General features: G+C 46.1%; 2 protein-coding genes across 2 annotated transcripts in view; one reads left to right on the forward strand and one right to left on the reverse strand.

Moving 5' to 3' along the window:
• Positions 1-12338, reverse strand: part of LOC136987081 (uncharacterized) — an 86139-nt gene extending 73801 nt beyond the window's left edge. Inside the window, exon 1 of the mRNA XM_067284740.1 lies at positions 11905-12338. The gene's annotated coding sequence lies outside the window, so the exon portion shown is untranslated. The remainder of the gene's footprint in view (positions 1-11904) is intronic.
• Positions 12324-27794, forward strand: part of LOC136987106 (zinc finger E-box-binding homeobox protein zag-1-like) — a 31453-nt gene continuing 15982 nt past the window's right edge. Inside the window, exon 1 of the mRNA XM_067284774.1 lies at positions 12324-12666. Within this exon, the coding sequence (XP_067140875.1) occupies positions 12357-12666 (310 nt within the window). The 5' untranslated portion in view covers positions 12324-12356. The remainder of the gene's footprint in view (positions 12667-27794) is intronic.

A 27794-nucleotide genomic window follows, 5' to 3' on the forward strand; every position in this document is an offset into this window, starting at 1 on the left:
ATCAGAAAAAGAATTACAGATATTGTTAAACGAACTAGTATCAAAAAGTGAAGAAATGGGACTCACATTAAATACAAAGAAGACTGTGTATAAGTGAAGACAGGCACACAATAAAGCTGAAATGCAGAAGGAAGAACCTAGAATAGGTAGATAGCTTCTGCTACTTAGGAAGATTTTATTCAAACAATAATTTAACAAAGGAAATTAGAAGCAGAATTTGACAGGCTAAGGACAAGTTTAACCAGATGAAAAACATTGTGTGTGAAAAGAAATTAAGCTTAAATTAAGACTAAAAATGCTAAAATGCTACATTTTGGCCCATTTTGCTTTACGGATGTGAAACACGGACACTACGGAAAGATATGGAGAGGAAAATTGAGGCCTTTGAGATGTGGGCAATGAGAAGAATGTTGAAAATCAAGTGGACAAGCAAGACCGACCACTAATGAAACAGTTTTACAGATGGCAGACACAAAACGAGAATTAATAAATATAATTAAGAAGAGAAAACTAGAAAAAGTGGACACACATTGAGGGGGAAAATATGAAATCCCCACATTAGAAGGCAAAATTGATGGAAAAAGATCAAGGGGAAGAAGAAGATAGGGCTGGATGGACGACCTCAAGAAATGGATGGGACTGGATACAGAAACTATTCAAAAGTGAACAGTGGTATTTGCTGGCCGCCAACCTCCGTAGTAAGTGTCTTCTTCTGTCTGTGCCTTCTGGGAGAAGGCACAGACAGAAGAAGACACTTACTACGTAAAAAAATTAAAATAAGTTTACCTACAATCTATGATATTTCCTTATAAACAATTATATTTTAGCTCATTTGTATCACAGTGTAGCAGAGGGCCAGATGAGCTAATCTTGTGGGCCATCCCTGGTCTAAGGTGATTAGGTTAGATTGCAAATATTCTATGAAGCTTGCAATATGTTTTCAGTAGTTTTTCATTAGCAATAATACAGTAAACTTTTGTTATTTAGAGTTTTTAAGATTGTACTATCATTCTACATTAATATAAACATTACATATATTATTAATTGAAAATTTTAACACATTCTAGGAAAATGTAAACAAAAATATATTGTACTGTACCATACATTTAAAATATTTATTACAAATATACAAGAAAGATGGTTGGACTAAATGATTTAATTGATCTTTCCAGTCATACCTTTTTGTCTACTTGCCTTCTTAATCTGTAAATGAATCTTCCTGAAATTTTAACTATTGTTATCCCAGTGCTAAAATAGCTCAACTTCTCTCTGCAAATTAATTTTATAATGTCTTTAAATTTAACTTTTATGATTCAATAAAAATACGACAGTGTTTTCCTCTCTCTACATGTAAAATGTTTCCTAACTTTTTATTTCTTTAAACATTTCCATAATTTGAATGTTGGCTAATTCAAAATCTTTCTGGATTTTTTGAAATTTAAATTAACAACAATTTACTATATTTACTTTAGACCTGGGACAGTGAACCTTTTTGAGTCCATGTGCCACATAATACACAAACATCTTTAAAAATGTGCAAAAGTTAGACTTCAAATAATGATACTCAAAGAAATAAAACAAATATGCTTTAATTAGAATAAATGTAAAGAAGCTAATGAAAAACAGATGATCTAGTGATAAACTGAAAGGATGATTGAAAAAGACAAGTGATGAACTGAAATTGCATGATAGGTTATGTGCCAGATGATTTTTCAATGTGCCATTTTGGGCACATGTGTGGTAAGTTCCCCCTGCTTTAGACCATTGCTTAATTTTTCCACCTCTCCTAGGAGAGGTGGAAAAATTAAGTATTTTATCTGTTTGTTTCTAATCTTTTTCTATCTTCCACCAAACATTTAAAATTATATAGCTAAACATTACATATGGCTTTCACTCTTCAGGCTAATTTTTTGTGAGGGAGAATGCTTTTAAAAAACTTAAAATAAAAAATTTATAAATTCCAACCCAACATCCATGAATCTTAAAATCTATTAAAGCTGACATCAAAATTTAAGGCTAGTATCTTTGCTTAAGATTGCAAATTCAAATTTCACTTCCACTTTGGGTATTTAGCTTTAATGAAAATCGTTTGGGGATTGCTACAGCAGTTTGTGACATTGCATTTTATAGAGTCAGAAATTAAATTGTGTACAGTATTTAAGAGACTTCAGATTTAAATAACACAAAATTTTCTGTCCTATAGGAAAAATTTTGAATCCTTTACTTGAGAGTAGAGCACGCTGAAAGATTGAGTCAATGAGTGTAAATTACTCAATGTATATTATTATATTTTATTCATATTTACTCATTTTACTACATCCAGTACATTATTAAAATATACAGTCGACTCCGGATATGTCAATGCCCGGATAACTCGACACCGTAGGTCAATTAGTCAATTTTCTGTGGTCCCGGCCGACTTACATAGGCAATAATGTTATTAATGTTAAAAAACTCAGTTTAATCAACATCGTTTAACTCGTCACCACTGGATAAATCAACATACTTTTTCTGTTTCGCACTTTTTAGTCAACTTATCAAATGTCTAAAAAGTGTGAAACAGAAAAGGTATGTTGATTTATCCAGTGGTGATGAGTTAAACGATGTCGAGTAAACCAAGTTTTTTAAGGTTAATAACATTAATGCCTATGTAAGTCAGCTGAGACCACAAAAAGCTGACTACGTAACTGACAAGTGTCAAGTTATCCGGGTGTCGACTTATGCGGAGTCGACTGTATTTTTAAAATATACTCAATTTAACGAACTTTTGACAACAGCATATACCATCTCTCCTGATTAGTCCATTAAATCAAGGACCACTGTATTTCAAATAAAAGCTTGAGAATCCTTTATCTGAAATTCCAAAAACCTACAAAATCCAAAAGTTTTTGAATGCTGACATGATGCAGCACAGATAAAAAATTTCACAAAATACTGAGAATGTTCCAGTGTTCTTCCCAGTGTTGATTGCTATAAGTGCAGTGGCAATCCACTAAACTTTTATAATCCTATTTAGGATTATAAGAGTTTTCTCCGTAAAAATGAATATTTTAGCTTGGAATCTACTTAGCAGCATCCCAAAGCATGGAATACATAGGAAAACTGCAGAATTCCACTTCACAGGGGTAAAATAGACCCCTGTGAAGTGGAATTCTGGGGAAAAAAGGAATCTGTATTTTATGAAAATTTTGTGTTTGTTAAAATAAAACACAAAATTTTCATAAAATACAGATGCCTTTTTTTGCAAAATGCAGTAAATACATCACAACTACGTGTAAACAAAGAGGTCTAGATAATAAAGGGATCATTTGGGAAAGCTATATTTATCATTATTTCATCTGTATAATTAAAACTAACATATAAACACTACTCAGTAGAACTTTTTTAAAGGCATCACACAAAAATCATTACTTAAAATTATTGGATGAAATTGCACCTTACAAAATCATAAATTTTTCAACAACAATTTAATAATTAGTTGATCTAATAATACAATTATAACAAGCCAATTATATACCTGTAGCTTCACAATCCATGCCAAAAAATCACTTATGGCGGTGACAAAAAGATCAAAACACATAGTTACTCAAACCTATGTTTTGGATGCAACTGATAGAGATGCAATCTATGAGGGCTATTTTTAAAATAAGGTCCGTTTTTTAATAAGAAGAAAAATACTGTAAATATCATTAAAATATATTTTTTTCTATATTCTACATACTTTTATCTACTTTTCTACATAATTTCCATTTTGTTTAAACATTTGTCATACCGCTCAACAATTTTTTGAATTCCGACTTCAAAGAAATCTGCCGCCTGTCAAGAAGCCCAATCCACGACTGCAGTTTTCACTTCTCCTTCGTCGTTGAAATGTTGACCACCAAGGAACTCCTTTAAGTATCGAAACAAGTGAAAATCACTGGGTGCAAGGTCTGGACTGTGTGGATGATCGTATCGAGTCAAAACGATAAAGCACTGTTTAATCTTTTTGTTTTGTGATCGTCAGAAAGCAGTCTTGGAACGCACCGAGAAAACAATTTTCGATAATTCAGTTTCTCCGAAACAATGGTATACAAAACTGATCTTGAAATCTGTGGAAATTCAATTGATAACGTTGAAATCGTGAATCGTCGGTCCTCTCGAATTTTGTTATCCACATCACGAATCAAATCTTCAGAAATCAGAGAAGGTCGGCCAGGGCGTGGCTCATCATGCACATTAACTCGCCCATCCTTGAACATTCTTACCCATTTTCGAACTTTACTGTCACTCGTAGCATTATCACCGTAAACTTCACAAATCTGACGGTGAATTTCCGCTGCTGCCAAGTTTCTTGCATTCAAGAATCGAATAACAGATCGTATCTCACAGTCGGCGGGAGACTCAATTTTCTTAAACATTTTAAACTTTTACAGCTCAGCATACAGACAGACGATATGGCTGCAAATGGCGTCAAAACGCGCGCCAAGCTTGCTCGGAGCAGAAGCATATGCATACTGCCGTGATTGCGCATTATTCTCACTTTTATTCACAAACGGACCTTATTTAAAAAATAGCCCTCGTAGAACAAAGAACATTTTCTTGTGGGACTGTTAGTGCTCTTATTATTACAAGTACAAATGAAATATAACTTAGGTGCATACAAGAACATGGATTATTAACAAACATTTATTAAAACCAATTTTGCTTTTTAGCTCTAACAAGAAAATGGAACTTTTATTGTCCTAAATAATCTTATTGCCATATGTGCATTGAATGGTTTTTCCTGGCTGCCCAGCTGATAAACTTCAAGAGAAGTATACACAGTAAGTCTTTGTTACAATGAACCCTTGTTACAGAAAACACCTAATTATAGCAAAAACTTTCCCGATCCATCATGCAGGAATTTGGTACGATTTTACATGACGACAATAATGATTATATGTTTATTATTAATGCTGTTATTATATTATTACTTGTTTTTATTATTAATTCAGAAAACTTTGGGCTACTTTTTCTCATGATGCAATGCCTTATAAACATCACAGTTTCTTTATTTTCATGCAAGATTAAAAAATACAGCTGACTGAAGAAGCATATATTCTCATTATTGTTTTACATAAAAAAAAAAAAGGTAAACAAACATTCTTCTGGACAGCTAATCAACAGTTCGCCTTGGCCCATTAAATAATTTCTTATGTAAGATTGTATAGAAACTAAATTGCTTATTAAATAAGAAATAAAAATTAACATTAAAGTGATATCAACAATGTATTCTGGAAATATAAGAAAAATAAGTAGATATTTTATAACTAGAAATTTTTAATCATAACAAATTACGTGTGTTTTCCTTTTAAGTGGCTTTGACAATAGAAGGAACATACAAAACTAAATTAGAAAAAATTTTTTTTTCAAATAAAAAACATCTGTAGTAAGAAACATTATTTATTGTGAAAGGTATAATATACTTAACAACAATTATTCCTTAATAATTAAGTTTTGACACTTAATCCTAAGCTGATAAAACTTGATGGTTAACTTAAAATTATTATTTTTTATTAACTATTTCTGAGTTACGTGGTATCTTTGAAAATAAATTCTATGAAATAACTCTTACGTCAACAAATAAACCATTTAATAACTGACAGGAGATAATATTTTGACAAAGTATTAAATATCATCTACATTCGTTCCAAACAAAATATCATCCAGATTCACCTAAACGACTTATTTTTATTTTGAAAGAATCTAAATACTACATACAGTATCTGTTTTACCATTTTTTTAATTTGCTATTATCATTTCTTTCAAGTTTTATAAAAATAATCAAATGTAAATGTACAGTGTATGATGTTTTGGCTTATAACAAATAGTCATATTTACTATATACATAGTAGTATGTCATGTGAGAATAATAAATAGTCACACGTAACAGAGCTAGTTAATTCTATAATTGCATCATTCCTACAGCAAAAAATTGGTACCAAGATGTGCACAGCTCAGAAAGTAGATAAACTTTCAAAACAAAAAAACAACTTGAACAGATAAAGTTTATAAAATAAAATCCGAAAGTTTTTTTTTTTAAATTATATGTTTTGAAATAGATCTAGGTAATAGATTTGAATAATTTATCATATATGCAAGTGTATAATCTGACTTTTTAAGTGTGGAACAAAAAAATCTCTTCAAAACTAGGATTCAAGTTATATAGCAGGTACAAAATACAAATCAGATTGTACTTCTAATAATTGCCATGCACCATTTACTGTCAAAAATATTTCCAACAAAACTTGGGTATGGCAAGCTTACATAATTAACTGGAGATTATTACTACAAATAAAAACACAATTCACTTTGGAGAGTTATTTTGGAGTTTTGGTTTTATTTGGAAAGTTTTTCTTTATTAACGATCTTCGTCAAGTGCTTTTGCAGCTGTGTTCTATATCTTCAGGGTTTTATAATGAACGTAACAAAAATAAATAAAAATCAAACTCAAAAACCAAATAGAAAACAACCTTCTCTCCATGTCCCTTCCTTTCTAATTTCAATAACTATTACATTCAAATTATTGAACTTACAAAAAAAAAGAAGAGAAAAGAAACAAGAATATTTTGGTTTTGAATACTCTACATCAGGGATGGCAAACCTTTTTGAGTTCCACATAGCAAACATAATTATCTTTAAAAATGTTTATACATGCCAAAGTTTTAGACTTGTATTGATGATATTTAAAGAAATGAAATGAATATGCTTTAATTAGTATAGATATAAAGAAGCTGACTGAAAAAATGATGGTCAGGTAATAAACAAAGAATAATTGAAGGAGGAAAAAAATACAGGTGATAAACCAAAATCATATTTCTATTATTTCTCCCAACTTTGAGCACATGTACTGTACAGTACCATAGTTTTACCACTCTTGCTATATATGAACTGGCACCCTGACAATGGAGCACAGCTCTGAAAGCACTTGATAGATAAAGATCTCTCCAAATAAAGCAGTGGACTGTGCTTTTTTGAGAATCAAAGTTACCAAGTGTTCCTCTTATTAATATGATAAAAATTCAGTGTAAACAAATGCACTATCACATGCCATTTCCAATGGCCAATGCACCAACTATTCCAAATGGTAAAGCATAAATAAAGGCACACTACAGTGTTTTACTATCACATCTTAGCCTAGGACATCTAGGTACTAAAAATCATAAGTTATAAGTTAATCATATCCCACATGCAGTGATTAATATACTGTGTAAACTAATATTTCATTGATGCTGATTTTAATTTGAAATATATTTACAGGTAGACCAGATATACAGTACAATAATTCTTACCAAGACAACTTTTTAATAAATTTTTTGCTGTTGCTTACTGTCCTATATAAATCTTCCCAAACCCATTTTTTTGGTTGAACTGTATATTTAATCACTAAGACCAGAACATTGAGGAATTAAAAGTATATGAGCTGTAACTTTTATAACTATTCATATGACTTTTAGTAACTAGATGTCCTTTCCATAATAAATCACATGTAAGAAAGGTATTACAGTTATATCTCAATGAAAGTGGTATAGTCTTTTCTAATTTAGAGTAGAATCTTATTTTAACAAATCACGGAACAATGATTTCTTGGAATAATGGATTTTTTTCAGGTCCTGCCAAATTAATATAATTTTACCTCCTTTTAGCGGATTTGTTACTCGGAATAACGGATTTTTCCTACCCAAATCTATTTTAAACTTTGAGTTTTTCAATGTTTAGTTAATATTTGGGTGTTTCTGGAAATTTGTAGTTTGATGATGCACTTGTTATGTTTGGGATATGTACAATTGAAGAATTGTACAAAGAGTAGGCTGGCTGATATTATTGAGGAGGAATCACCTAGTGAACACTGTCGCTGGTCCAAGTGTAGCACCAAAATTTAGCAAGGCCATCGAGTATTTCCAAGTCGTGAAGACCTTCCCAATGAGTTTCAGCATAAACAAACAGGCTATACTGTACATGACATTGCTAATATCAAGCAGTGTTGTATTCAATACACAAAAAAGTGGCATCAAAAGAAATCAAGATAGATGAGATTTTTACCAAATTGTGAAGTCAAGCAAAGTGCTAATGAGCATATATAATTTGCCTCTTTTTATGCTTACAGTATATAGTTTTCATCAGCTTTGTCATACACACATATGGCATAATACATTATACACATACATTACAAACATGTGTGTTTCTATGGGATAAAGAATAGAGATGTCATGTGAATAGAGATAACTAAATAATTTCAATTATTGGCACACCTGGAGACAAAATTTACCCCTCAGGCTGTGGGGGGAATTTGTATAGTAAAATCGGTGAAATATCTTTTACTTTGATCAGTTTCATCTTGAACGAACTAAGGTGATTTTGGTCAAGATTGTGTTTAAAGAGGTAAATGCTGGCTTATGCAGTATATTGACTGAAAAGTAAACAATTTAAATTCTATTGTGTATATATATGAAGGTCAACTGATAAATAGTGGCAACTATTTCTTATCTCAAAAACTTGATAACTGGGCAGATGCTGCATTGTTTGTCAACATTCAGACTTCTGCTCCCCGTAAACAGTTTAAACCATCTTGCTACCAAACAATAAGAGCATTTGTGCTTTCAACTTTTACTGATTCTTCGTAATACAAACATGCCGTTATTCCACACTCGTCAGCAATTTTCACATAACACTTTTGCTCAAACGTGACAATAGTACACAGCTGAAACGAGTGTAGAAGGATAACCTAGACAAATCTGTTGCCGACATCATCGTGCCAAAAGTACTATGTGTACAATTACGGAACTAGTATCAAATTGTTCATAATGTAATGAGGATTAAAACGAGCATTAAATATTCCAGACAAGTCTTGTAGTTTGAGGTAAAAAATAGTCGCCACCATTTATTAATCGACCCCCATATATGCATTAGTTTGTTTCAGATAACTTTAAAAATACATATATTATTTAAAATTTGTTTGAAACAAAATTATAGAAATTTTTTAATTATTGAATTCTCTAAACTAACCTGTCACCTTGTGGCAGATTACATCTCAAGACAACATAAAATGGATCTGACTTCTTTAACACAAGTAACTTTAAATAATTCACAATAGAATTATGATGATCAATTGTGTTTGTTAAATTTTTATCATTATCGATAGTTGTTTTCCAACTGTAAAAATCTAATTGAGGCCAATCTTACAAATAATGATATTTCAGAAGGGATCCATTTAAAATTGAATTCTTTCTACTACATCTAGCTCTTCCTTCTCTATACTCACTTGATATCAATTTTTTCTTGCGGAAATTACTACTACTACTATGAAAATTGTAAAAATACCTAAATTACAGTTGTAAAACAGTTAAATCTTGTAATTCAAATTAAAAAATTACAGTAAAATTTTGCTAAAAAATATGAAAAATTAATGTAACACTATTTTTTTGTTAGAAAAATTACATTATTAATTTAATAAGACATATATGTATATGTTTTAATTTCCTTAATCACTATGTAATATATATACATATATTTAATGGAATTCTTTATCATTATAAACTAAATATATTGAGAATTTTATTATTTTAATAGACAATTTACAAAATTTAACTTCAAAATTTTTAATTGATGTTAAGAAATTGTTTAATCAGTTTTTCAATTTTCTGATAATCTAAAACCAATTGGAAAAAAAAAAAAAAAAATTACCTTTTCAATATCAAATATGGCTCAAATGCAAATCTACAATTTACTAGCATAAAATTAAAAAAAATTAATTCATAATATCGAGCTAACATAATTAGCAATTATGGAATTAATCATTAATTCATAATTAAATATACAGTAAAAACTCGATTATTCGAACTCGATGGGACCACTACTACTACTACTATATACAGAGTTTCGGATACATCAAGCACCATGCATTTAAAGTTTTACAAACTACGAATACTGTAATGCAATTATTATATTTGAACGCAAATTAATTTATTCAAAATTTAATCTAACATTATGTATTTGGTCTAATTTTGCAGCACTACAATCGACAGACAACGCAGTAATTTCCAGTTACCCAGAGAATTCGGTCTCCTATTATAATCCACAGTATGCATAATGCAAACATGTTCTTGTTTTGTTTTTTTTTTTTAAACCATTTCAGATACTTGTGTTTTGGATAATCAAGTTTCTACCATAATGCCAAACTGAAACAAAATATACAATGATAAATTTCTTATAACCACTGAAGTTTTCATTATAAAGTTATAATATAGGAAATAAAACACGACATTATAATTAACTAAATGGCAAAAGAACATAGAATTTAACAAAATAACTATTTTTGTCAGTCGAACTGAACAGAACAAAGATCCAGAACAAACAATGCCATTTTCATTTAATTTTATACTCTAACATAATGTAATTATACATTACTTCTTAATCAAAAATTTTAAATGAATACCTGAATTCACAATAAATACATAATGTAATAAATACTCATCTGTGTAATTTTCTAATAGTTAAATAAATATAAATAAATCAAACATTATATTAGTGCAAGTCTAGATTTACCCACAAAAGTAATCTTATGTGCAAATCTATCCGAAACGGCACCCAAATGTACCTGCGCCCTTTAACGTGGCAATTCGGTTATTTTAATTATTATACCCATGCACCGCGGACGGAACGTCCAAAATACGACAAACGTACTTTGTCAAACAATGTATCTTTAGAAAAGTCGTAACGGCCAGCAGCAGCGCGCCGGGGACCTAACGTCGAGAGAGCAGAGTCAAAGGGATAAATTTCAAACAAAATTCCTGGCTCAGCAACCGCTAATTTGTCTCGTCTTTCTTATTAAGTTACGGCCGGGCAATGGTCAGAGCATTCCACCTAGGGGATGCCTTCCGGGAGAACTTTTAAAGGTAACCAGCCCCCATTTAGGCATTACGGAGGCGGAGAAAACCCGGAAAACTCCGGGCAAGCAGCCGGGCACCGACCCGTCACCAATTCCCAGTGCGGGTGGAACAGAACCACCGGCAAGCCCCCGCTAAGTCACAAGTAGAGGACTAGGTACGGTATAAACAACGAATAAATTTTAATTAAGAAGAGATTTTTAGAAAATTTTGTAGTATTTATTTTCCTTTTACTAAGGAGGGTGCCTGAACCCCTCTGGGTGCTCTGTCCAGATCACATAATACCTACGTTTCAAATAGCAACCAGTCACTGGTGTAGAGAATTTCGTTTATCTGAGGTTGTTTTTCTCTTCTGTCATTAAACGACCTCATTCAATAACTAAGGTCAAGGTAATCAGGGGAAGAGAAGAGGTATCTCGTTGGCTATCTTTTAAGCTTTTTTCAAGAAACTAATTGGAAGTAATAGAAAACAGATGCGATCGACGTTAAAAGCGGACGAACTTATTGAAGGTCCATTAACACTCGCACGTAAATTCGTGTCACGATGTTTATGGATCTCTCTCATAAACTAATAAAACGTATTTTCCAGACGACTAATATCGGAGTTGTTGGAGCGGCGCAAGGGAAAGTTTATCGCAGTTGGTTGCCCCGTGTAAAAATATTATTTCGATTTCCAGCGCCACATCGAGATGCGTGCGAAAACGTTATAACGAAACATTCTTAAATCGAGGGAAAGGATTTGCAATAACCGGGGGAAGGTAAATGGCCAACGTTTGTCCTTCGGAATTACGCAAGTTTACCGAACGAAGGACGTGGCGATAACGAAGATTAAAAATACGTATACATTTTGCAATAATCGGGAGCCGAAATTTACCTTTTCGGTAGCTAGACTCCATTACGTACGGGTTTCTCGCTCGGAGCAGATTCATTACAGAATTGGAAAAGTAAATGCTAGTTTAACCCCAAAGGCGAACGGAACGAAGCAAATGGATATTACCTGGCAGGATATTTTGCAGACGAGACGGACGGACGACCAGTTGCAGCCTCCACGTTAGGCTTAACGGCAATCGCTAGAGAGCGCTGACGACCGGTCCGCAGTCGAACGGGAGAGGCCCACCATTGGAGCAAAATAGGCGGAAGCGGATCCACGGTAAAAAGGGGTGGAAAACGTCATTTTCGGGTGCGGGTTCGAACGGCGGTCGAGGCGGGAATTTCTTCGGCGTCGCGCACTTTTGCCATAAGGGAGGAAAAGCGCGCGGAGAAGGAAGGGCGATTCGGACGGGATTAAAACGGGACGGGGGAGGAAGGAAGGAGAGACGGGAGGATAATCGGGACGGCAAAATGGGTTTAATGGACGAAACACCTCGAATCGCGAATAAAAAGAGGCCGTCGGAGCGTCGGGTGAGTCAGAAAGGCGGGGCCACCCGATAGGTGCAAAGTGAAGGACCAATGGGAGCGGGCGGCGGGCAGCCAATGGGGAGGACGCCGGCGCATCGATCGGGCGACTTCCCTCTTTCAATTTTAGTCCGATGGGTGTGGGAATCGCCGCCGCATCAGTTGGCACCCGGTCACCTCCACGCAGCCATCCCTCAGAGGGGCCAACCCTTTGCCGATCCACGCAGCGGGCCTCTCCTCGGGCCCCACTCTGTTGCCGAACCCGGACGGCCGCCTCCACCTCTCCCGCAGAGAAATGAAATTATGGCAGAGCCAGGTCCCAGGTGCACCAGAAGAAAACAAGCAAATCCTCGGAGGAAAAACGGTAAGTCGGAGGACTCTGCCCGCGCGGCCTCGCGGGCCCGACTCCGGAGGGAGAGGCGGGTGGACGGAGACGGAGGCAGAGGGCCCGGGCCGGACGGGCCCCCTCCGGATTCTCCGGAAGCTTCGCCCTCCATCTCGGCCACTCGGGCTCCGGAAAGACTCAGAGCACGTGAGGACGGCCATGGGAGCCGAGAGGAGCAGGGCGCAGGCGCGTCAGTCTCGCACTGGCACAGACACACCGCCAACTCTTCCACGGATTGGGTTAGGGATAGGCCAGACTCCTCGTCCGACGACCACCATCGTAAGTATTCGCACCTTTTCTATCCCCTTCCGGCCTTCGGGCCCCTCTCTCGCCCTTTCCGGACGCCGGGGACCCCACACGCCGGCGGGCGACGCGTAATCGGCCGGGCCCGGCCGGACGACGACGTCCACTCCGGTCCTTTTATCCGGGGCCTCCGCCGTCGCCGATCCCTTCTCCACCCGGCGGGAACGGACGAAATTTCTGCCATGGTCGAAGAAGGGGACGACGACGACGACGACGAAGGAACGGCGTTACACTCGTCTCCCGCCATCCGGTTTAACCCCGACGTCGGTGGTAGAGGAAGGTCTCCGGAGGAGGAGGGAGAGAATCGTTCGGGCCGGGAGGGATGACAGCCTCCGCGGGGCTCGGGCTCGGGATGATTTACGGGCGTTTAAAGAGGAGACGGGGGTTCAACTCGTTTCCGCGGGCCGCGCGGGGCCCGTCTCTGCCAATCTCTGGCCCGGCGGAAGGGCGGCGGAAGCGAAACGGAAATTTTTACGCCAACCGAGGCGGGAATTTCGATTGGTCGCAGCTTCCGGTCCGAGGGAGGCGTCGGGTTCGGGTCCCCGGCCCGCGGCCCGGTTTTTCGGTAGGGTGGGCCCGAAATAGCGCGACCGAATTAAGGCGGCGCCGCCTTTCCTATCGCCGACGCGTATATTTAGCGGCGTTATCGCGCTCGCCAGTCGATCCGGCGTCGGTTTCTTCCTCGAGCGAAGCGACGCGCGGCGCGTGCCGAGCGAACTTCGAACCTCGACCCTGACATCTGTCCGTCTCTCGGCCTTCTTCTCCTTCTAGCCGTAAGCCGGTGATTTCGGAGCGTCCCGTTCGAGCCCGAACCGGGTCGGAACCGGCCGAAAAGAAAGCGGCGGGCCGACCGGCGCGTGATGTCGGCGCGCCGGTCGGCGACACGTTGGCGGTCGCGTTCTGTTTTCTGTCAACCGAAACCGAAGTACGAGGCGGTCTCGACCCCCGGCTATAAATAATCGAGTCGTTTCGACCGCGGCGGGAGGAGACGGAGGCGGGCGGAGGCCCGGGCCCGAAGTTTCCGGCGGGGTCGAAGGTGTGTCGGAACGGGTTTCTACTTTTTTCGAGGTATTGTGTCTGCCGTCGGCGCTAGGATCGGGCAATCGATTCCCTAATAGAGAAACGACCGGTCCAGAAACCATAATTCTACTTTATGAGCCGGCTACTTAAGGTAATTTGTTTTTCTTACGGCGCGCGCTTCTTCTTCTCCCTAACCCTTTTTCGCCCCGTTATCGAACAATTACTGGCCGGCTTAGCTTCTCGTTACCTTATTGGCGGGTGGCATCGATCGACCGAGACGGAATCGGCCCGGATAACCGGCCGACGGCGGTTAAGACGCCCCCTCCGGGCCGCTAATAAACCGGCGCTGGAACTCTTACGCCTCGGGCCCCGGGCCCTTTTCCGGAGACGTCCCCGGACGCTGGTTGCACCTCCGACAATTATCTCCGTTCTGGCTCTTCTTCCTTTTGGGAAAGCGATCTTGGCAAAAGTGCACTTCTCTCTTCTCCCCCTCCTTACAATTAACAACGGGAGATTCGGCTTCGTCCGCGCCCGATGACGCGCGTTACAGCGGTGAAATTCGTCCTTGGTTTACCAAATTTCGTTCCCCTCCGATGCCGTAGACGGATTGTCGGGGTAAGCACCCCCGAAATTGATAGCGATTGCGCCCATCGTCGCTCCTTTCTCGCTCTCTCTATCGGGCCGACGTCACTCTCGGCGGGCCGACGATCCTTTTTGGAGTTTTTATATTATATTTTTTGTTACCTGCGCCCGCGTCCCGCCACGTGCCAGGTGGCGGGGGAACAATACCCGGGACCGCGAAGAATGAAACCCGGTTTTTCGAGCACTTATTCAATCGTACAATAAAGGACGGGGACAGATGCTCGTCCAGGTGGCGGGTCCCCCTCCGTCCGCGCGGCGATTAAAGCCGTCCCTAATTAAACGGCCGTTCGCGCGGTCCCCGGTGTCGAGAAAGTCGTCTCCGGAACGGACGACGTCGTCTTTCGTCGATCGGGCGTCCCGCCGCGTCGCAGCTGGTCCTCGTTTGCTACGCCCACGCCCGGTGGGCCGTGGGAAAGAGCGCGCAGCCCGACGACCGGCGGGAGAGGGCGCATCCGGGTTTCTCCCGTCGCCCTCTTCGGCCGACACCGGGCCGTAACCCGAGACCCCGGGCCGTTTCCGGTCCGGTCCGGCCCGTGGCCAGGCCCAGTCGACTGCCATGCGGGAGGGGGGTCGACGAGAACCATCTGGACGGCCACCAAGAAAACCCGTCGCTATCTCGACGGAGAACTGCCGGGGACCTTATAATTAACAGGAAATGAAAGGAAAACAAATCCCGGCGCGACAGGAAATTGCGGGCTCCCGTTCGGGTGACGCGGTAACGAGACCTTCCTTCTATCCCCCGCTCCTCCCGCCCCGCCTCTTACCTCGTCTTTTCTCGTTTCCTGCCCGGCAATGAGGAAGCGATTATTACGTCGGATCCGCGGCCCTTTGCCTCCTCTTCCTTCCAATCCGGCGCCTCCGCGACCACCCCCTCCCCGTTTCTTCGGACCGGGCACCTTCCATTTCCCGAGACGCCTCCCGAAAACCGAGACGGCCTTTAATATCCCGTAGGAAAAATTCCCTTTCCTCCGATGAAACCGAAACCGCCGAAGATAATTTCCTCCCTGCCCAAAGTTAAGTTCCCGCCACCAAAGGGAAACTTGTCTTCTGACGGGGACGTTTATTTTACCCGTTATGCGCCAAATTACTTCCGAACTCTCGAAACCCCCTCAAACTTCTTAACACTCGGCTGCCAGAACCCGTTTATAACGCTGCCTTCCTTTAATTACGCAGTTACCTCGTTAAGAGCGTGGCAAATTCGAGGGTCGACGCTTCTTCGTCCCGGTTAATCGAGGCGGAGAAAATTGTCCGTATCCCGCTATTCGGACCTTTCGAACTCGGCCGCTTCCGGTATTTTTTCGCTCCCTCCGCGGAAGTCAGCTGCACGCGGGCCTAGGCGGAAAGTGGAAGGGAAGGGGTGCAACCGGGCCAATCGAAACGGTTCCTACGTTCGAGTAAGGCGCCGCGGTCGAGTGTCGTTGCCCGGAGATTTTCGGACGTACCCTCCAGATGGTTATTTTGGGCTCGCCCGCCGCGCCGGCGCGCGACGCGACGCGCCCATTTCGGCTCGGTCGACGTCCCGTTCCTAAATTACCATCCCTCTCCCGGATCTCGATTAGCCATGACGTCAACGGAACGGACCGTACTCGTCGACCGAACGGGAAAGTCGATGGACGAAATTTAACTACAGACTGTGTTGGCTAAACACTAACGTGGGGTCTAAAGTAGTGTCTTCTACACTAGTATAATCACGCCGTCTTCTTCGCTCCCGAACGTAAGAAAGGCGCATGGGCCCTGCCAGTTTTTAGTAGTCAAAACAAACACTTTATCGTCGACCTTTCACTAATTAACAGAAGTAGACTCATTTCGGGGTCTCCCCGTACAAATATACAAATGCAAATACGAGGAAATGTGGGACGAGACGAGTCGAGTTTCCAATTTAATGCCATTAACACTAAGTAACGGAATATCCGTGAGTAAAATTAACGTGAAAAAAGAAAGGGAATTTTTAATGCTCCCTTTTAAACTATCAAATGTTTCCGCGCCACGATTGTCATAGTGCTTTTTATTATTTTCTTAAGGTCCTTCCTTCTACGTAATTACTACCATCGACTTCAGACCCTAATAACGCTCCGTTAATTGAGGCTAAGTGTCTTTCTCCCCCACTTTATTACGATTTTTGCTTCTTCCTCGGTCGGTTCGAACACTAAATACGTGTAACTTAACACTGCCGTTTGGATCTCCCATTTATAAACTTATATAATACACGGGCGCAAAACACTCCTGCCGTATCTAGAGGTACTTTTGACTATTGTTTGTTTACGCGAGTGTATAGAAGTAGTGCGGCAGTTCCCGAAGAGGGCTTCGAGTGAAGGGGAACCACTACAGCCGGCTCGATTCTTTCCCAAATTTCGGTCACGTAATGTTTTTATCAATTTAGGCCGGGTGGCCTACCTCTTTCGTTCTGTTTTCAGGGAAGAGACGGAGTCAAAGTATAGAGCGAACGATAGACGAACTGTCGGGGTTCGCCCACCTTTTTATTTTCTGCACTCGATTACGGTTTGTAGTCTGTCGTTACCGCCACACTTCCCCTAACGAAAGGGCGAAATTTGTGCCACAAAATATAAAAATATTCCAGCTGGTCCGGCAAACTTTAGTGACTTCGGCCAATTAAGCGCGATTTTTGGAAGTAGACGAGTCTTCACCCGGCGCTTTGTCTTTTCACTTGTTCCGGTATAATAGCCCGTAACAATAATCGAATGTTCTCGGGTGGTTTGAAAAAAATCACGCGAAATTCCTTCTTTCCAAATGGTGCGATACATTGGCTACCGTCGAGTGCCGAAAATAAATATAGGCTAGGAAATAGGTTGTCGAGTTTAAGAAAGACTTTCGCTCCATTAAATTTATAGGAGAAGTTCTAATATATTTCTACCGACTATGATATAAAACTCGGGCTCGTACACAATACATTAAAAATAAATAATAGGATTTGTAATTTGTGCGGGGGGGACTTATAAAGAGTTGGACACATGTTAGTGTTTGCAAAGTTTCTGCCGGGGAGAGCGTCAACTTTAGGCCGCGCCTATGGCATCGTCACCTACACAATTACGGAGTCTCGTCTACATTAATGACCTAACACGGGAGAGTAATAAGCCGTATTATTAAATATACCACCGGCACTGTGTTCGATTTCTAGCCACGGACAAAAATTGGCCTAAAGGACGAGGTCGAAAACCATCCCCAAGTCCTTAATAAGTTAATAATTCTTGGGCGTTTTAGAATGGCGCGGTGTATTGTTCCGGTGTTGTATAGACGTAATTACGTTATCTGCATCGGCGTTAGTCGGTGTTTGCCTAAGTATCTCTTAATATACAAACGTATAGTACACCGGCATAAATTTATTCCTATTCCTAAATAACCAGTGACCGACTAAATGCCCGGGATGGGGTTAGATTTACGTTATTAGAACCCGTTATTAATGTTTAAGGATCCGTATTCTGGTGTAATGTTCGCCGGTAGACAGGGCCTACGCGTGCCGATAATTTACACAAATTTAACAAAGCGGGATCTTCGTAGGAGGAAATCTCATCCGCATAGAAAGACCGGCGGCTTTTAACATCTCGGGAGAGGTAGAATTTGAATAGGCGCGTGCCGCTTTTTTAATTTCTCTACTGGTCGGGTTGTAGTTTAGATCCTTGTTTTCCATTCGGTTTATGCCCGTAGAATGCAACGATAAAGAAGACATGGTCCGTAGGAAAGAATTCAAACGGCGTGCCAAATACAGTGCATGCCCCCGCCAGGCCAGAAAAATAAACGGTACAATAATGGGATTTATCAAAAATTATACCGAATCGAAGTGGACGTAAGTTACTTACATTACTGTACAGGTTATTTACGTTACGCTGCGGGCGTGGAAGAAAGGGCACCGATGGCGTGTAATTGGTGTAATTACCCGATACCTGTTACACCTGCTTTGTTAATTAAGGCAATAAATTACGTATTCATCTAAATAAGGCGGAACGGGAGTGACTTTTTTATTATATATATATATATATATATATATGTGTGTGTAAGTTATAGCCGGGATTGGATCTTAAACCAGCAGTTCTTATAAACAAACCAATTGATTACGTACGACAATGCTATCTATCGCCTGTCTGTTGGCTCGAATTTCTATTTACTGGGTCGGAAGAATCTTACATTACGAAATTCCTCCGAGTAGATCACAAATTGGTCAAAAGTGGAGGCCATTTCGGAACGTTAATTATTGGAATTCTTCGTCCTTCCTCCGTTCTTTTCTCTTTTATTTTTGTTTGTTCGTTGAACGATTAAAATCCCCCTTCTGGTTTTCTTATTTTCCGATGTAGGCCTATAGGTTACGTACGTAAGTAAACACGTCGATGTAACTCGTCACTCGTTATATAGGTGTGTATATTCGTCCCTCGTCGATGAACCCCGGCGATAACTCGCCGGTTCATCGCGTCGTAGATCTAGGGTACTCCGCTCGACCCTACTTCAGAAGGGAAATATCTCCCCGGCGTAAACATATTTTTTTAAATCTAAATAAGAGAAACGAAAATGTAAACGCTCGAAGGTAAATAGTACACGCCGACGTCTTGAACGTACTAAACAGTAAAAGTACACGTCTCCATCTTTCTCGGACACCACGCAATTTTACCGTTAACTGGGCTTTAACTGTCGGGATTCGTTCGAAAGTGTCCGCTTTAGGTAAAAAGTCGGGCCTTAACGGAACATCACCGTGTCCCGTTCGGAAATATGAGGCGTTTGTAATTGGTTGCAAGACTTTTTTCGGCTTAGAATTGTGTGTTTCCCAACGGATTTTAGCGACGAGAAAGGTGGGGTAATTCTCGAATAAGGCACGTTTTTGCGTGTTTCTGGAATTATAACCCCGTGGAAACGATATTTAAAACCAAAAAAAGAAAAATGGAGGACGAGACGACTTGCTCGTCGCAGATTCTAGAGCACGACTTTAAAAAAACAATTGGCTCGGTGGCTTTGTTCTCGCGACGTTTCCGTTGGCATCCGGCGTACGGGCGACGCTCTCCCCCTTTTCTTTGGTTCGGGCCGCGCGGGCCCTCGTTCGTTTAAGTCCCGAAGGTGTAACATCAGAATATGGTAAAATGGCCGAGGCCCGCGGGCTCGCCACAACCCTCTTCTCCGCTTTTATCCCGCCAAGTGGAACGCCTTTCTTTCCAGAACTGGGTTAACCTCCCGACCGAGCGTAAATAAATAGTTCCATTAGCCTAATTGTCGCCCCCTCTGGCTCTGTCGTTTTCTGGACCGATCCGGAAAAAAATTAATGAATAGAAGCGGAAGGATTGGACGCGGCGTAGCAGGGAGCGAGGGGAGAAACCCGGGCGCGCGACGGAGCGGTGAAAAATTAAAGCCAACGTCGGGTATCAACCGCGAGAAAGTCCCTCGGGCGCGCGGCCGCTAACGAAATAAACGCTTAAGAGGATTACGTAGGAAACGACGCGGCGAACGAAACCCGATCCCGGTGCCGGGAAATTTAGCAACGACACAGGTGAGAGACCCACCGTCAGACCTACTGGCACCGATCTCTATATTTATCCGCAGTCGGTGCTGACCCAGCATCCTCTCTCTCTCTCTCTCTCTCGGCTCCGTCCCCCGCTCGGTGGGTGGAGCGCCACCGGTGATTGATAGAGACATTCCTCCGTCGCTCTACCTCTCGGTCCTCTCCCCGGTCGCCCCCGCCTCCGTCACGGGGCCCCCGGGCCCTTTGGCTCCCTCCCAGAGTCTACCGGAAATAGTCTGCGGCGTTTCTTTTACCGCGGCCTTCCTCCGGGAGGCCAACGCCGAAGTAAAGAATCGCGGTGCGATCCTCAACCGGAAGTTACGGACTGAGGGTGTCCTGCACGCGCGAGAAAGGAGAGAAAGAAGGCGCCGTTCGTCCCGACGACGATAAACGGAAGGCGGAGGAATCCACCTCCGAAACACGGTCGCTCCGAGAGTTTTAATTGCGACTCCGGATTCCCCGGGGTAATTCGCTCCGGCCGGCCTATCGATTCTCCCTCCCCTCTTAATTTCTGGGGGACGGAAGGACGCCATCCCCCGCCACCGGTCCCCCGACGTTAATTGTTCCTTCCGCCCCTCGTCTACCTCCGCTTCACCCGCCAATCGCCGGTCCGGAGAGGAGATGGCTGGGGCCGGAGTTCGGACGGGGCCCCCTCCGCCCCCGCCTATCGATCGTCGATTAATGCTCCGAATCGAGGAACACTCGACCCAGCCCGGCGCTTTAAGTGTCGGGAGGCGAGATTTGATTGATTGTCCCCGCTCGTACCTGGTCTCTCGAGTGTCTCCGCTCCCGGCAGCCAGTTAACCTCGCGCTTGTCCCGGACCCTTCCCGCTCGCCCGCGGATTAACCGGATAGTTAGCCCGGGCCGGAGCCCAGAACGACTGATTGATGACGAGCGCTCTCGGAGTGACACCTCCGGGGGACCCCCGGAAAAATCCGGCGCCGGAAATTACACGGTCGACAGGTTAGCGCCCCCTCAACAGGTGCGGGCTTCCCGGGAAGAATTCCGGCACTCAGCCCGTCGGGCCCGACCCTCCTCCTCCTCCTCCTCCTCCCGGCCTCGTCATCGATCTGCCCGGAGGCTTCTTTCTCTTCCTTCTCCCCCGCATTATTAAAATGGCGCCGGCCGGAGAGGGGAAATTTACGAGGCTTTTAGGCGAGCGGGGCGGAAAGCCGTTTAAGCTTTATTGAAAGTTATAACTTTAAAGTCCGGCTCGGCTCGGACCGGGTCGACGAAGGGGAAGAGGAGGAAGACGACGACGACTGCCGACTTCCGTCCGGGAGACGGGGGTGGGCCGCCCGGGTAGACGCCGCCGACGCGTTTACGTCGGCGGTCCGTAATGAAAATCCGTAAGATTGATAGTTCGCAGCTGACGCCCGACGGTGTTGACCCGTCTCCCAGCGGCGGCTCTCACCTTCCTCCTCCGGTCCCTCCCGCTAATCGATAGTCGCTTTGTCTAATCCGTCGATGTAACAATTTGCATCCGGGGGGACGGATAACCGGAACGGGCCACCAGCCGGGCGACGATAAACGTCGCCGGAAGGAGGGATGACTTTTTTTTGTCGATTGCCGGATTCCGTCGGCCCTCCTCTTCATCTAAAGTCGCGGGTTCTGGTCCCGGTAGCAAATTAACGGAGACGGGAGTTGGATGCGGAAATTTCCGGGGTCGTCCCGTAACCGACGGGTAAAGTCGCGCAGGTGCCGACGAAATGGCAGAAAACGAAGGGAAAGGACGTGCCTTTCCATTCCTGACCCGTGCATGCAAACGAGAATTCATCCACACGCACCAACTCTCTAAAGTTGGGCCGGTTCCGCGGTTTCCGTTCCGCGGCAGGAGCGGGAGCCCACCTGTGGAGCTACCGGTCGCGTGCCAGGTGAGAGGCAGCCGCGGGAGGTGGTCGGTCCAGGTAATCGCCGGATAATCACCCGTTTAACCTGTCGACTGGTTACGCGCTCCAGCGCTCCGGCTCTCCGCCACGCGCCGGTTTCGTCACCTGGAGGCACGGGTCGTGATTCACCTTGCCCCCGGCCGGCTGATTCATCCGCCGTGGGAAACGATTCCGACTCGGGTCCACTCTCGTCCGTCCGGATTTGCATTTTAATCGAGCCCGCGCTTCCCGGAAACTGGCCTTATCGAGAGGTGCAGCGCCCTCCTCCCCACAGTTTACATTACTGGCAGGTCAAAAACCCCACCGTTTACGGAAGGTGAGTCGTTCCCACGTTCATCCGACCCCGATCCGGTTCCATAAGGCCGGATTACCGAAGGCGGGCCGTAAAGGCCCACTTAACGCGCTCCCCGGTTGGGGGTGTCGACTGGCATTGGGAAGAAACGGGACGGACTCTCGTTTCCGCACTCCGGCCAGTAAATTAATCGCCTTGGCGTTTTTTCCGTCGTCTCGGCTTCCCCGGTCGTCCCCCGACGGTGCCTCCGACCTACGACCCCGTTGGAAATTGCTCCCCCGTCTTAATAGGCCGGTTCGTCTCGCGACCGTTTCCCCACCGAGGAGACGTTTTATCGGCGTTCGAAAGGGTCTTTTTCGCTAATCCCGGACGGGAGAGACCGTTACGGGTGTGCGACAGCTGCGACCGGCGCTGGCGACACGCGTCGTTTTGTAATCCGACCGAGGGGGCACTCCTTCCCCTTTCCAGGGGGGAGCCGGGCTCTAAGTTGTTTTTGTCGTCGTCGTCGGGCAGGTAACGGACGGGTGAGGGTCGGTTGGATAGGAAACGGGGGAAGAGAGACTTTCGGTCCCCCTTCGCCGCGCCGCGGTGCAACCGGACCGATTGGCGGCGGCGATTGAATTTGGACCGTTAATCACGTCGGAGCACCTTTGTGACCGGGCGGGGGGAGCGAGAGAGAGAGCCGTTGTTCCGGTGGCAGCTTTACCTTACGGCTTACCTTCTATGGCGCGAATGGGTGGCGGTTCCACCCCGAGCGCTTTGTCCCCTCCGTGACTCAGACCCACCGTATTTGTCCCATTGAGAGGTAGCGCGAGCCTGCCACGTGCCACCTCTACCTTGTCCCCGGGTGGCAGCTGCCCCCGTACTCTATCGATCGGCCTCCCGCGTCGACTTTGTTACTGTTTCGGCCCGCCGTCGGGTCGGGCAGCTTCGGCCCCCTTTACTGCGGCGGATATTAATTTACGGCGGAAGGAGGTTACTCCGGGGTACTTATCGAGCCTCCAAATTGCGCCTTCTTAAGTTTACGGTGCCATAAAGACCGCTTTATGCGTTGTGAAAGAGAAGACGAGACCGCGCTCTCTCCTTTATTATTCCACTTTCGTTTCGCCCTGCCGCAACGCCGTTTTCCATTCTTCACTCTTTCGTCTCCCGGAATACCAGTCGAGGGGGCACCCACCTCTCGATCTTCCGTCTTCGGGTGGCCCCGTGCCCACCGCTTTACGCCGGTAGCCGAGGAGGAGGGGTGTCGTTTTTCTGCCCGGGAAGGAGGCGCAAAGTGCGGAATCGGCTACGCGTGTACTCGAGTTTATCGCGGACGCCGATTGGTCTAACGTGCATTCGACCGTCCCATTGGTTACCTGGCCCAGGTAGGCAGGTGTGCAGGAAGGACGGAACCTCCCCTACAGGTACCGGCGGACCAACCGGACCGATCACCCGCTGCCTCCCGGCGTTATTGGTTACCGAACTCCCGAGCCGGCGAAGGGCGGGCCGAGCGGAGGAGGCCCGATCGGGCCGGAAAGGGTGTACACGGGGAGGGAAAGAGAGAGAGAGAGAGAAACGAGCGGCGCGCGTGGGACACAGGAGACGGGAGGCCCAATACCTGGACCGGGGACCGCCTCCATTTCGCCAATGGGGGTGCGACGTTCCGAGCCAATGACCAAGCCGGGCCGCAACCGCTCGCCCACCCTCTCGCTCTTCTGGTTTTTCTCCGTCGCGGTCTGCGAAAGATAAAGTGGCGGTTTCGAGTTCGAGCTTGTTGCAGCTACCAAACTAATGTCCCGTTCAATCCTCCACCTCGACCCGATCGATTTTTCTCCGTCCGACGGCGAGTTTTAAAGTGCCGTAGATAACTCGCTCCGGAAAGGGGCGGAGGGAACGACGTTTATCTCCGTCTCTACCGCTTCCAATTGGGCAAGGGGGCGACGGAAGAGGCCCGCCGACAAATTCCAGACGGGCCATGCCAAACGTGGCGCTTAGAGAAGCGACGCGTCCGTCTTTCTTTCTGAGCGTCAACAGGAAGGAAGAGTCGCTTTCCGTCTCCGTGCTGCCACAAAGAACTAAAGTTAGAGCGACCGGTGTGTGTCCCAGATAGAAAGCGGCTGCCACCCGAGCGGCGCCACTTTTTTCTATCCGTCTTGTCACGGGTTGGCTTCCTCCCAGAATCGTCGGGCCCGACGACCGTCGCGCGCGGAGGCGCGGCGCGAGGATTCTCGTCGGGGCGCGGGGCCACCCGCCGTCCGGTCGGACGCCCTCCGGTCGTTATTTAAACGGTGGCATTAGAGGAAATCCCCGACGGCGGAGGGACGAGCGTCATGATTTTTAATTACGCGTCGTTATTGGCTGCCGCGGGAATGCCAGACGCCCCACGTCGCCGCGCGGAGCCGGCGCCGTAATTAAGACTAAGCCCTCTTACCTCGTTAAAGCCGGCAGATGCCATCAAATTTCCCAGTTCGCGCCCCGTCGGAGGCCCGGGCAAATTACGCCGGGCCGTCCATCACTCTCCACCCCACGCGACGCGACCGTCGCCGGATGCCGAACGGCGCCCCCACTCCCGTTGGGTCCCGCGGGGGCGCGCGGAAGGTGGCGAAACGGAAGACGTCGCCGTCCTTCTTCCACACTCCTCCCTCCTTCGGAATTCGTAATTATCCGTTGGGGCCGGGCATGGCCGGCGTTGCCGCGGCAACCGTTGCCCGGTGGCTTTCCGCGGCATGCGCCGACTCGGCGTCGTCTAGGCAACGTCGGTCCGGACCTTTTCGTCTATAGCGGGGGGCCGTCTCCGGAGACGGGGGGTGGAGTGCGGACGGCCAAAACGAAAGCGCTCCCGGGAGGGAGGCGATAAAGTTTGCATTTTTCGGGGCGACCGCCGCCGGAGTGACGAAGGGATGCCCGGCTCCCGGGGGACCCGCTATCTGCAGATTGCATCCGGCCCTTCCTCCGTCGCTCGGGGATCGTCCTCGTCTTCCGTCCGCTCCTCGGCATATTACTTTTCGTTCCGGGGCCTTTCTCGCCCGTCTTCTCGTTTTCCGCCTCGACACCAACGAGATTCCGGCCGCTTCCGGCCCCCGCCCCGTCCCTCCTCCGAGCCCATTGGCAGCGGCCAGAAATTGCCCCTTTTTGTCGGCCTTTTCGCTTAATTATTTCCCCCTTCGGACCGCCGCGCCGTCCTAATTACCGCCGGCGCTGGCCGACGGGAATAATAAAGAGTCCGGACGTGAGTCGCCTCACGAATTCTCCTTCCGCTCCTCGGCCGCGTGCCGTCCTCCGGGGCCGGAGAGTGCCCCCGGACCCGGGGCGCCACTCCCCTTGTCGGAAAATGAAGGAAAAAAGTAAAATGGGAAGGGTCCCCGCCCGGCGGAGAGCGATCGAAGCAAGGTCGAGCCCGGGGCTTCGGACCGCCGACGGAGTGTTTGCGGAAGAAGGAGGAGGGTGCGAGAAAGTGGCTGTCGCGATATTGGGTCGCCGGCCGATAGCTTGACGTTATTAAAACTTTGTCTGTCAGACGTGTCATTGTGTCTGTGACAGTCGAACCCCGCTGCTGACACGCCGCGACAGTTCGTGACGCGGCGTGTCGTCGGCGGTGACCGTTCGACGGCCGCCGACGACGTATTAATTCGGGCCCGAGGGGGGAGGGGGGAACGGCCGCGCTCTGGGCCGGGGGAGGGGGCGGCTTTTCCCACCGGAAGGGATGCGGAGGCGGTGGAGCGTTTTGTTTCTCGGCAGTGACGCGAACAATGGAGCGCTTTGTGTGGCACGTGCGATTGCGGGGAGCACTCTAGCGTCGAGTGAGGAGGGGGGACGACACGTGTAAACATCCTTTTGTGGCAGGCCGGCGAGAATCGTCGCCCCGCCATAATAGAGCTTTTATCTTCCGGACGGACTAATTGTTCTCGGTGATTGTCACTCCTTTTGTTTTTAGTAGCCAGTTGATTTCTCTCGCTCGCCCTTTAATGGAGTTATTCCGGATCGGCGGGCCCTCCGCTTCCGCCCGATTAACCCGCTCCGATATTTAGCGCTGCAGCCCCGCTCGAGCATCACCGCGGCCGGAATTCACCGACGGCCCCGTCTTAATTCGACGAGCGACGGCGCCTCCCCGGGCGAGGGCGCGGCGGGCCGCGCCGCGCCGGTCCTCGACGCGCTGCGGATTAAAGCTTCCTCCGGTCGTTCCCGCGGACGGGGAAAGAAATATTCGTCACGCCCCCGTGCGGATGTTCTGAGAAATAAGGAAAGGAGGGATCGAGTTTCCCCGGACGCCGGTGGGTGGGCCTTGGCAGACAATGTGCCACTTGTTGTCTGACCGGCCAAGGTGAGACGGGGCCGACGAGGACGGGAGGTGGGGCCACGGGGTGAACGACGGGACCAGGTGACGCGTGGGGCCGGCCTCACCTCGCGCCTCGAGTGGGTCTCGTCCGGGACCCGGTTCGGAGGGAGAAAAGGGAGAAATTTTCTGGCCGGCCCAGACTTTAAAAGACGGTTCGGTAGCCGACGGGTGACGCTAATATAGCAGTGCCGCGAGACGTCATAAATTTCACTTCCTCTCGCCACGCAGACCGCATTTTTTTCTCTCTCTTCTTCCCTCGCCTTCCCCTTTCCCACAGGCTGATGACACCGCTGACCCGGCTGCGGGAACTCTTCTGTTTTTGCCGGCTGGTAACCTTGGCAACAGTCGGTTGACCCGTCTACCGAAGGTGGCGCCGCACGTGCGACTTCCTGGCACCAGAGCCAAGCCTTGTTTATTTGCAGTTTTACCTTCCCCATTAGTCGAGATGACCTCTGCCGGGCGACGACAGAACTATGGGGATCCCGCGTCTATTTATACGCCTTCCTCCACCCCAAATCTTAATCCGCCAATCGTCCCTTCGACTCGGTTAGCCCCGTTTTTCCTCCCCGATATTTGGCACGGCGCCGAAAGGGGAGAGGGGGCGCCGAGAAACAATAAAAAAGACCAACATCCTTCCGCGGATAGGTGAGCCCCGGGCCGTTTTCCGTGCGGACGGAGGCGTGATTTGATTAATGTCAATTAGACGTGTTTATCCTGGCCGACTAATCACGTGGACAAAGAAGGCGCGGCCCGCAGATTCATTACCGCCTCCATTTTGTTTACTCGATCTCTCTTCGGAAATTAAAAGCGCCTCCTCCTCTTTTTCCCCGTCCTAATTAGTGGGCTCCACTTTTAAGCTCTGGCAGGCGCCCCGGGAAAAGGGCGCTTCCATTCGGTTTCTAATCCTTTGATGCCCGGATTGGCGGTCCCCGGGATTATTCCGCGCGCGCTCGAAAAGTGTGCTGGCCTTTAAAAAGTATCCCCCCCGTCGGTGGGCGGCACCATCTGGCGGCGGGGTGAAGGAAGTGGAAGCGACGACGACGACGCGATGGGTAGCTCTCTTCCCACGCGCGAGACGTCGTCGGTACGAGGTGAGGCCGGCGACGGCCGATAGATAGAAGGCCGTAATTCGATTTAAGCCGCGA

The sequence above is a fragment of the Centruroides vittatus genome, unplaced genomic scaffold (genome assembly GCF_030686945.1).
Source record: "Centruroides vittatus isolate TY-2023 unplaced genomic scaffold, ASM3068694v2 scaffold_1444, whole genome shotgun sequence".
Classification (NCBI taxonomy): Eukaryota; Metazoa; Arthropoda; class Arachnida; order Scorpiones; family Buthidae; genus Centruroides; species Centruroides vittatus.